General features: G+C 39.2%; 1 protein-coding gene across 1 annotated transcript in view; it reads left to right on the plus strand.

The window, feature by feature from the left end:
* The window catches only part of LOC142378897 (dolichyl-diphosphooligosaccharide--protein glycosyltransferase subunit TUSC3), an 82771-nt gene extending 71594 nt beyond the window's left edge, over positions 1-11177 (plus strand). The window contains exons 9-10 of the mRNA XM_075463876.1: positions 6899-6989; positions 10945-11177. Coding sequence (XP_075319991.1) covers positions 6899-6989; positions 10945-10960 — 107 coding nt within the window. The 3' untranslated portion in view covers positions 10961-11177. The remainder of the gene's footprint in view (positions 1-6898; positions 6990-10944) is intronic.
* Positions 11178-12321: the final 1144 nt, after the last annotated feature.

Raw genomic sequence — 12321 nt, forward strand, 5'->3', positions numbered from 1 at the left:
TTACAAAGAGTAGGAAAACTATAGTAACCAATAAAAGATTCAAATAAATGAAGATATGACCTGCTGATGATCCTGACGGTTCTCTTCCACCTCCAGCTCGTCTACAACTTCTGCACGCATTCAGAGCATAATAGGTTATGTCCGCTGTGCATTCAAGGAACGCATGCTTGCAGCTGAAAGCTATTTCAGACCTGACCCGGCAACAAGAAATTCTGTTTTCTGATTGGCTGAGAAATTCTATTTTGTGATTTGCCAATGGGTTGCTAAATCAAGACAGCTGTACCAGAGCTATAGTTCTGAGCTGTACGAACGCACGGTAACCTGACATTGACTCGTTTATAGTATAGGCCATTAGAATTTTTGTGCGACGAAGTTGATCATTTCTCAGCGTGAGAAATGGCATGTGTGGCGTGTGAGCGTGTGAACTTGTTGAAATGCGTGTGTTTCACGCTCATTGCGTGAAACTTGAGAGCCCTGTTATTGTTTGCAACTGAACTCGGAAGGGAACTCTGAACTCTGCACTGCCCTCCTGTGGATGCATTACCTAACAACCATGCCAGCATAAAGCACGGGTGGGAGTAGGTGGGCAGTGACGCTTGACCACGCTCAGAACAGATTTACCTTTTTAAGTACGTAATGGTAGAATAAATGACCCTTAAAGGAGCACAGAGAATGCTCATCAGTCAGTAACAGACTGAGGACGAGGCTTAAATGTTGGTGTAATCAGTGGATGTGGGAGCTAAACACTGGTATAAGCAGTCATTTTCATACCGCTAAGTGCATCTTCACAACATTATCGGCTGCTGCAACGGAGATCTGCATCACAACACTTACTCTATCAGTCAGCAAAGGAGTTAATTGTACATGCACATTAATTCACTGAATATAAAATAGAATAGAATAGAATAGAAAGTACTTTATTCATCCCAGCTGGGAAATTACTTTGCAGTTGCAGCATACAGACAAGCTTATAAATAAAATGAAATAGAATATAAAAATGCTATAAAATGTAAAAATGCCGTAAAATATAAATGCGACTTAAAAGCAGTACTAGCAGAGATTCAGTTCGGAATGTATATAAATATGTAGATATGTATATGTAAAATATGTACAGCAAAATGTGCAACAAATGCAGTTGTGCGAAATTGAAATGACCATAATTAGTGCAGAACAATGATTAACTGTTATTATACAGAGTGATGGCATGTGGCAGGAAAGATTTCCTGTATCTGTCCCTTCGACAGCGGAGCTGAAGCAGAGAACTATTATACTATTCATATAAAATCATTGAATGGGATGTGCAAAAGGAGGCTGATGGGAGACTGGGAAAGAGATTGAGACTTGACAAAAAAGATGACAAAAAGTAGAGGAGAGGATCTCAAGACAACAAATATGTTCAGTTGTTTTAATCCATCCATCCATATGGCATACGGCCAAAGCAAATTCTTACTCCTCTGACTCTTAGCTCCTCATAGATAGAAATTCCAGTCCACCTGTCGTCCAAAGAAAAAAGCCACGTAAAAATCTGTCGTTACTCTTCCTAATTTACTGAAAAGCGCTGTCTGTCTTTCATATTCCTCTCTTTAACAATTAAATAAAAGAAAAAGATTAAGAACAGATTGCTGCTTCGAGTTTATTACAAGAGCTTCAGTCACAAACTATAGCAACTTAACGATTTTAGAAGAAAGTTGAAATGCTAAAATATCTCGATTTATTTCTTTTCTATTTGGTGTTCCCTCGTTTGCTTTTAATGACACTCGAACCTTTATAGATGAAATCTATAAAGCCTCTCCTTCTTTGATCTTCTTGCTCTGCTTGCACAGGTTTGGACGCATTTGGACTCATTATCCTCCTGAGTATGAATTGTTCTCCATAAAGATGCAAATCTTTGGGTGTCGTGCGTCTCTCCGGAATAGGCAGACGCCTTTCACAGGTCAGAGTGTAGTTGGTTCAGTGCTGGTGTGTGACTCCAGAGTAGCAAAAAGAAATGCAGACACGGATATTTAATTATGGGCTTGATTTACTGAAGCACCATTCCTATTTGTTTACAGTGTCTTCTTCAGTCTTAATAGCGTGTCATCTTTCTTTTGTGTTTTCAAATTTTGTTCAAATCCAAAAGTCATATATTCATCTTTTTATTTTTATTTTGAAAACATTACTTTTATCTGATCTCAAACTTTTGGAGCCCACTTTATTTTCACATTAGCATGTATGTCGTGCAGGCATCCCATCTCATATACCCTTTAGAGCAATACTATGTAACATTTCTACCTTAAAATAACAGCTTGAAAAAAATGTGCGGCTAGAATGAGTTTTAATATTACGATTGGCCTGTCTGAGTTGGGAAAACTGCGCTATGTAACTTTGCTGGACCGGTCCGGGAGCTGAGCGGAAGTACTTCGACTTGCTTTCTGGCACACCTACCGCAAAAACAAATAGACCCCTCTCACGCTCCCAGGTACATTTGATTACTCTTACCTTCTCGGTCGACATAGCTTGCACCTTCTGACTCCTCGCCGGTTCGTCAACAAACGTGAAAGCGAAAGGGTGTTGTATTTACGACAGTGTAACCGTACATTACCTCCAAGCCTGTAGGAGGAGCTCCAGAGTGGGCTTTTTGAGAAGTTACATTGTATCGCTTTAATCTCTTGACATACACGATTGCACTGCATGCAAAAACTTTAAAGAACCATATGCTTAAAACATAACATTATTAGAAAGTTATTTTACATAAGTATGTCATGGTAGAACAAAACTCCAAACAATGTCGACCCTTCTCCATTTTAAAGGTGGGGTAGGGGATCTTTTTCTGGAACATTTTTTTACATATTGCTTGAAATACTCTTCACACCCCCATTGCAACCAATTAATTAAAAGTTTTGACACAAATATGAAAAGTTTTAGTGGCCTCTAGAACGTACAATCTAGGAAAAACACTATCCAATCATACTGAACGGACCGTTAACAATGATTGGATTCTGATGCCGTCTATCAAACTGCAATCTGTTCCTCCCTCCCCCTCCTTCCCCCTGTGCGCGTACCCTGCTCCGTGAACGAATTACGTGTCCAGAAGCTTGGCAGGAAGCTAAACTAGAGCCAGCTTGGCTAGCACCTAGCATTATTAAACGTATAGTTAGCATATACTAAATACTAAATACGGCAACGATCGATGCTTGCTGTCAGAACAGCGCTCATGCACCTTCGTGCTCGTGCGCGTTCATGTACTCTCGAGGCGTGCCTTCGGGGGGAAAGTGAAGAAAAGGGTTGGGACTTTTTACCTGTGTATTTTCAAAATGCAGCTTCGCTGGACTCAAAATCCAAGATCTCCTACCCTACCTTTAAGACCATGAGGAAGGTGTTTATACGTGTGTGAGTACTTTAAGATTTGGGAGGGATTTGCTTTAAGTGTAGAGTGTTTTCACAGTAATAACATTTAAAGAAATGCAATAAGCATTTTTTGGTCTCTTTTTGGTGTAAAAACAACAGCCTGTGAATGCTTGTATATAGACTGGCTGCTTTTGTATTTTCTGAACCATTTGCTTATCAAAGATGAAAATACAACGAACCATCCTGCGCCAAATCTATTCATACTTGTGCTCCTTATTAGGTCAGCTTAACCTAATATGTATTGGCTTTCTCTTGTTATCACCGGGCTAATATATCATGATTTAAAACTGAGTCAAGTCATTCAGTCAAAAGAGGGATAACCACCTTTGTCAGTGAGGGAAATTATTAGCTTAAACAACTTGTCATTTCGCCAAGGTCATAAATCACTTAGCATATTGGCATGCTTGGTGCGTGTACTTTTGGGAGTGTCATTACCCACGCAGAGACTGCCGTCATAATTGATGAGGTAAGGGAAATACGCCTCTCTATACCTAATGAAGATACTCAGACACTCTGGCACTCACACACTCATACGCGCATACGTCAATGTAGCAACCCATGAAACACAGGGGCAAAAGGGCTCTCTGTGGGGACACACTCTCAAATACACATTAAGTCAATCAGTGTAACAGTTTTGTGTTTCATATACTTGCCAGGACATTTTCTTGAATTGGTTGTAGTATAACATTTATTTGACCCAAAATGTAGCCTTTTAAAGAGGATTTAGTTTGAATAAAGAATGACTAATTTACCCGTGTGTTTGATGCCTTCAAACGTTTGTGCCGTGCACATTTCAGAACACAAGAGTGTCTGTGCTCCATGGATTAGCACTTGAATGTCATCTCACCTGCTGTGCCACACACATGCTCTGTCACAGCACGAGCCCTGAGACTCTTACGTTGAATTGTAAATATTTCTTTATGCTTAGCAAGTGAAAGAATGAAAGGGAAGCAGTTATGGAGCAGCTGGCACTGAGTGATGGTAGCGAATGTCATTTTATACTTGCATGCATTAAAGACCACACACCCAAAGACACGCAGAGAACACACAAACCACCAGCACATACACACAAATTGACACTAAGAATCCATCTTACAGTTTCTCAGCCAAATCTTTTGTTCTGACACGACGACCCCACCCCCTCCTTTTTCTCACACACACCCCTTCTCACACACAGTGTTAGAAGGATATCTGGCTATTTAGTCTCCAGAAGAGGTACTCATCCTAATCCCTGATTAACAATATCAGTCGGTGGTGACAGTTTAATTTAACACAGTGCCTCTCAAGGATTAGAAACTGCACGAGGGTGAGTGTGCATGCACTCATAAACCCACGTATGCCGGCACACCTAATTCCCCTGCAGACTAAAGCTCATGTTTGTATATATTTCACTTTAGAATGGCCACAGAGGAAATACGATCATAATGGCTTCAAACATAATTTTCTGCATCACAGCAGGGTTGATGACAGAGGCAGTATCAGGTACTTTGGAAGGATTGTTTAAATAAAGGTGAATGTTAAAAAGTTAGTTTTTTGTTTGTTTTTTCTTTCCATGACTATGAAAGTCAGCACGAGTGTTGTCTAAGATATTTATAGATCTGTTTTACACTTTAAAAACATAATGGCAGAATATGCCGCCAAATCTGATTTGACCAGTCGGGGGTATGGCCTCATGGATAGGAGTTTGGAATCTTGGGGGTTGCCAAACCATGGACTGGGGCCTCTATGGATTGGGCTTACTCTCGTACGACCAGTCAATGTTTGATTGGATTGGGATCTGGAGAGTTTGGTGGGAAAGTCAATATCTTGAATTGGGAAGCGTGTTCTTTTTCTGCAACAATGGTGGATTTCTAAGCACTATCAGCATGAATGCCAGCATCCATGCTTTCCCAGCAGAACATCCCATTGTAATGTCGCCCTCGTCACCGAGCATATAGACAGACCAAAGAAAGTCATCACCTGGATAGAACTAAGCCAATGCATAAAGAAGAGTCGCCTATAGGAAAAGTACTGCAGTGATTAATAGGTTTGAGAAAAACAAAAAAGCTAAGGAGATTGCTGAAGCTATTGAAATCAGGTCAAAATCTTTCCCATAAAATAATCCCTCTAAAACCTGGGAAGATTGTGGTGAACCATTATCTCCATGGAAGAAATGAATGTTTAACTGATTATCAGTTAGGGAAAGGTCATGTGGTCTGGTCAGTCCAGATATAGCCTGCTCCAGAGTGACGAGCGCATCGGGGAAGAAGAGCAGCGAATTAGGTTTTGCACCCATAATGCCTTGTGCTTACCATACAAGCCTGGTAGGGCTTGCTTTAGTTGGTCAGGTCTAGGTTCAGCTACGTTAAGTGACCAAAAAATGAGGTCAGCTAACTACCTGAATATACTGAATGACCAGGTTATTCCATCAATTTCTTCTTCTTATTTTTTCTTTCCTGATGGCACAGTCATATGCCAGGATCCACCTAGCTGAAATTGTGAAAGAGTGATTGAGGAAGCATTAAGCGTTTTCACACCTGGATTGGCCGCCACAGAGCCCAGATCTTTGGGAAGTGCTGAATGAAATTTTATTCAGCAGTTCCACTCTCCGATCATCAATAAAAAAATAGATATATTTTCAAAACGCATTCACCTCTGGATGGAAATTAAGTACGTGTTCTGGGCTGTGTAGTTTTATGTTTCTGTGTCTATACTACCAACATGAAGAGGAGAGGATGCCTTTAGTGTGTAACATGCGGAAACTCTGAAAGCACATTCAGTTTGAAAAGAGAGCTGGGTCAGTGAATGGAATGTAAATGGAATGAAGTATTCCATAAAGTATTCTCACAGGCTATTGTCTGATAGTTTATGCATGAATAGGAATTTCTTTAGGTCCAATAACATACACACACATATATATATATATATATATATATATTTATGAATTCAAAAGTATCAGACGTAGATGTTGGGAGATGTAAAGGAAAAACGAATAAGAAAAAATTCAAGGTTTTCATTATACCTCAGTCGAGTTTCAACAATGAGTTTCATTAAGAAAGTAAAAGTAAACATTCCACAGGGTGTCATTGTTCATTAGTCAGTAAATTAATGATTTTTTTTTTTTCTTTAAAGGGTGAATAAAAAAGATGATGATACAAATCCTAAAAATGCATCAGTTTAATGCACTCTTGAGACGTCATCTATCAGTGTGGCCTGCCAGTGCAGGTGCTGCTCGCATTCATCCGTACGGTGCGTGCATAAAGGACTAAAATCCATATGTGCTACCACACTGCACAGCAGCAGAGCCCAAGGACTTTAATCACGTGCTTAACCCTGTTATTTAAAATAAATATTCCACTCATTCTGCTAATCAGAAAACCCGACATTTAGTGAGGATTGCCATTCCAAATATGATAGCTAGCCTGGGTAACCTCTCGAGAACATGCGTTGCAGCTAAACTGTGGGTGCTTTTAACATTATTGTTGTTTGAATTACGAAAGCAAATTATCTTTGTATGTGTGTTTTCTTGCAGTCATCTGCCTGGTTGGCCTTGGGCTGGTGGTGTTTTTCTTTAGTTTCCTGCTCTCCATCTTCAGGTCCAAGTACCACGGATATCCCTACAGGTAACTATTAGAACAGATTATTTTATTACAGCTCATTAAACACTCATTCAAACACGATTCATTTGTTTCCCTTTGTTCCCGTCATTTAAAAACAAATGTTTGATTGAAAACACAATATTCAAATAGTTCAAAATCCAGAGATACATTTGCAGCTACAGCTTTAACAGAGAATATTGTTCGGATTTTGTCACTTTGTAGTATGTCTCTCATCTTTTGACATGCATATCATGTGTTTTCACTCCTGCGTTTAAGCTAGAGTTTATTTGGAGTTTTGAATCCATGGATGTTTTCTAAAGGTTGTTATGTTGTGATGTGTGGACACTAATTTCCTTTGGCTTAGTGAGCCAGAACAGCAGCAATTTGGTCCCACGTTTAACTAAAGGTCACAACTTCATAAAAAAGATTTAGTGTTTGACAGAAAATACAAGTCTGCAAAGTCTGGATCCAATTCATTGCCATTTGGGCTGCTGTAGGATATTACAACACAAAACCCATAACTCCCCAATTGCTGAGGCACACCTTTGGAGCTGGGAGAGATTCAGAATGAGGGCACTTCAACAGGGCTGATGATTTATTGTGAAATGGCCTTGAACCTTGTTCTGATCTGTGGCTTAGCACCAAATCATACTATCTCAGTGGGAAAGTCTTTAAAACTCAATGATTGTTCCAAGGGAATTCCATGTAATATGTACTAATTACTCGGAGAAAAATGATCAAATTGAATCATCCAACCATTCATTTGTGTTTTTAGTTGATGTCTAAAAGTGTATCACGTGAAAATGCTTTATGTTTACTGAAATATTTATCACTGCCAAGGTAAGTAGATAAGGACAATGCGAGAGAAGCCTCAAACTTAAGCTTTTCTTACAGGCTGCAGTATTTTAAGTGCGGACTCTTTGCTTGAGTGCATTCTATTCTTCCAATCATTTATCAATTAACCTTCACAAAAACAAGTTTATCTATGAAAGATCAAAGTCGGTACAAAATTGAACCCAAATTTTTGTTGCAATTTGTACAAACAGAATTAAGGTTTGAATCGGGTGTTTCCAAACATTCAGCTCTATATGACATTTAATTGATATTGTCCGCATAGTCTATTATTTGACATTATTTTAGGTAGTTTGCCCTGTCCACGTTGTCATGAACAAATAATACCTGAAGTAAGTCTGTAGAGAACAGCGGCTATTTTCGTACACTATCAGGAAGGGACACATTTAAACATGCTGTCGGCAGTCACTGGTGATTACAGCCCGAGGACACCATCATTTCCAATATACTTTTATGAAAGCATTAACCCAACCTTGCTCTGTGCAGCAAACCACCCAGCTTCTACAAAGTCGACTTTGCTAACTTTTTGAAAAAAGCCCACTCACTTTGAAAGTCACACTTTATCGCAATTATGCGTCAACAAAACAGATCAGCAAGGAAGCGGTTGGTAAATTAAGCTCTTGTTTTAGGCAGACGGGAGAGGAAAATCATTTTTCATAAATAAATAAAAAAGTTTTAAAACTCAGAAATACTCCCGAGTTTTGTTCCGCCAAAGCATCCATGCAAAGCTTGATGAGCTATAAACCTCAGAAAGTAATGTAAGCATAACAAAACCAATCTTGCCAAAGTATCAGAACCACGTGTCTGAACTAGTTTAAAGTCAACACACACACACACACACACACACACACACACACACACACACACACACACACCTTTATTTAACAGCGCCTTGTGAAAGTATTTACCCCCTACTGCATTGTTCCAGTTTTGTTGCTTGACAACTCAGCACTTAAATGGATTTTTGTGATTCATTTGATCAACACACCATGTCTACAACTCTGATGGTGCAAAATATTTTTGATTGAGAATAAAATAAGAAATAAGACCAAAAACAGTTGCCAGTGTGCACCAGCTCCTTCAAGGTGGGTGTGTTCTGCATAGGAAGTCATAATATGGACTCTCAATCAGGCTGAGTTCTTTGATTTGACAAGATATTTAAACAAGTCCTTTAAAGCTCGGTGGTGTTGCTTTAGCAGTACTCTTACATTGTCATTATGAAAGTTGAACCTAATGCAATTTTTCCTTAGTTTAGTTTTCCTTTGACTTTAATCTGAATAAAAAATGGTTGATGGGGCTACCTTCAGATGATTTCCCTGGTGCTGCTGATGAAACTGTAGCAGGTTTAGTATGGTTCTATATTCCTTCTCATTTTAAGGGATTTTATGTTGCTCTGAGGTATATTCAGAGTTTTGGATACATAGATTTCTTATTTTCTAGTCTTACTTTGGACTTTTTGAGCACTTCGTCCCTGACCAGTTTTAAGAGCTTCCTGGTCTTTGCTATGCTGTCTGCCACTCTTTTGCGCAGCAGCATTACAGACTTTGGAGCCTCTCACAGTTACAGTGCAGATGTTCAGACTCTTTGGATTAATACACACATGGTATGGATATTTTTACATACACATATTTTTCTGTGTTTGTGCCTATCGTTCACATGCATACACATCTTTGAGCCCCATGAAAATGAATCATCTTAAAAACGCTGGCCAGTGTGGAGATATTTACCGATTCTGTTTACAGTGTTAATATGTGACAGAATAGGCAGGCTTTTTGCTTGCCATGCTAGATTGTGTGAAGTCCTCTCCTTGGTGGGCATTATAATATGCCTCTGTCTCCCCTTTGATGATATGGCAAATTTGTGTTTGCATATGTAATGTTACTTCCTGGCCACACTGAAGACAACCGGAATCTGCATGAGCTGCAGACGTTACTGCTAACGTTAGCTCAGTGCTGGATTCAGCATTGTGGCAGAATACCAAAAAAAAAAACTTGGTCTGTCTTTGAGTGAGCTGCTTCACCTGTACTTTGAGGCAGTTGTAATGAGTTGACCCATCAGAAAAGTTATGTACACACTGAACTATTATGGAGATGAGCAGAGATCATGTAGAACAGCCAAAACCTTTGCTTTGTCACTAGATGTGCTTTGGAAATTAGTAAGGAAACTACGTACCACTGTATCCTGTTTACAGTTAGCTACCCAAAATGCACTGCTCTCCATCACTTCCTCTCTTTTGTTCGCTGGATAGTCCGTTTGCATTTCCCACTGTAAGCGAACCGTACCAGGCTTCACTTGCAAGCAAAGTGAGACACGCTTTCGCTTGTTTGGTCTGCGCCAGAGTTCGGCTGAGCTTTCACACCTGCCCAATAGAAGCAGACTATCCAAGGAAACAAACTCTGGTCCGTTTAAAGCAGACCAAACAGCTCTGGTGTGAAAGTGCCCTTAGAGTCACGCAAACAATCCTGTGACTCCTGAATGTAATTGGCAGAACCAGGTTCCTTTTTAGGCACAGACAAATAGTCTTACATAATGCGCTACACCTCCGTGCGTTTGTTATTCATTTTCATTAATAGTGTTATTTGATTGGGCTATTATTTTGGATAATTTCCCATTTAAAATGCAAAAAAAAAAGAAAAACACCACAACGGGAGGTGAATCCTTTCATAAGGCACTGCATAAGTGAGGTTAGATGGTGCACTTTACTGCTACTTATTTTGAGTTTGAAGCTGTGCCATTTTAAATTGCTGTTATTTATGTTTGATTATGGCTTCCTGTGTATGATTAAGGTGCATGTTTTGAATTTGAATTGCTTATAACCTCGAAATGTTCTGGGGCGAGTTGGGTGCTCCTCGGTTTTCTTTATAAAAACAAATGTATCATCAGCAGGTATCTGAGCAATTTTGCCTGATTACATGCTTCCACAAACTGTTTGGTTTATTTGAGTATTTTTCTAAATATTTTCCAACAAGATCTACAGCCACGTTTTTCATCAAACTTTGTTGTGTACACAGATGTATTGCCTCAAACTAAAAGGCTGTTGTTGTGCAACCCAAGCCAGAAGCACTTTATTTATATCCTTTTGTTTTTCTTTCTCTCCCTCTGCGTATAATCTTCCTCTTTCTTGCAGCTTCCTTATTAAGTAAAAAAGGCAGCAGGAGGTCAAAGGACTGGGAAGAGACAGTATAGGTGAGGAGAAGAGGAGTCCAGAACAAACTTGAAAAGCTGTCACTGTTGGGTCTGCATGGTGGGCTTTTTTTTTTCCTGTGTGTGTTGCTTTTTATTCTCCATCATCAAATGTTCAAAATGTAATCATTTTTTCTTTGTACACTGGAAAATAAAGGCATTTGGCAGTTTACTCTATCATGGCTTCTTCATCATTCTTGTCAGTGGATGAATATTCTTCGTCATCTCATACACAAAATGGACAAAAACAGTTTTTCCTTTTTAATTCATGTAATAAAGCTTATTCATAAAAAAAAAAAGAAAAAAGAATGGTGCCACAGGTGAAGCAGACTAACTATGTGTAAAAATGAAATTAATCTTTTCCAAAGTGCTTGACACAGTTTGTCATTGTAATGATATATTATTCAAATTGTGGAGAAACCTTCAGAAAGATTTTATTACGGACCTGATAAATTCCGGCACTTTCATTGGATTTTGGTTTTATTCGGTCTCAAGAGGCAACCAGCTTCCATTACCATTTGTCTAAAATGATTCATTGCTGTAACTGTTTCTGAAGTTAAAGCAAAAACAGGCTCAGAGTTTTCACAGTAATTTCCTTGAGCCATGACAGCGGAGGCTCTTATCCCGTCTATATATATATATATATATATATATATAAGAATAGACCTGCATGAAATGGGATGCAAAGCCCAAGGTGTGATTGTCAAACAGAAATCTGTATTGGTGTACCTACTCTTACCCTTTGCTACACTAAACTGACAGTCACCTCCCTCCTACACCGACACTGAACTCCAGTCGCCGATGCAAAAATAGTAGCACATGAGTTTACTATACACCGCTGCGAGTGGGGTTAACATTTCTGACAGGATGTGCGAGGCATAGGTCATTTAGAGAATACATGCATTTCTATTTCTTGCGGACTGCCTGCTGAAACCCTGAGTGGGCTGAGCATTGCAGCCGTGTTATGTAACCTTTGATGCGTGGGCAGACAGAGGAATGGGGCTGAAACATTTTTAAAAAGTTTGGGCAAGCATATTAAAAACATTCCCATTCCTGTCTATTTTTATTTTGAACCACTGAAAGAGTGAATAATTGCAAAGCAAAAATTCACAATGGCTGGTTTAATAACTATGCAAACCCGTCTTGCTAAATTTGAGCAACACCTTTTCTCTATTTGCTGGCAGGAAAATAAGTTCCTTACGTAGAGTAGAAGAATCGCCAGCCTCGGCTAATTGATTGGGTCTTTTTTTTTTTTTTTGTAAGCGTGAACAGTGTCTGTCTCAAGCAAAAGCTTCCTGTGCAGCAATATTCTGGAATGAGA

This window comes from Odontesthes bonariensis, chromosome 4 (assembly GCF_027942865.1).
Source record: "Odontesthes bonariensis isolate fOdoBon6 chromosome 4, fOdoBon6.hap1, whole genome shotgun sequence".
Lineage (NCBI taxonomy): Eukaryota > Metazoa > Chordata > Actinopteri > Atheriniformes > Atherinopsidae > Odontesthes > Odontesthes bonariensis.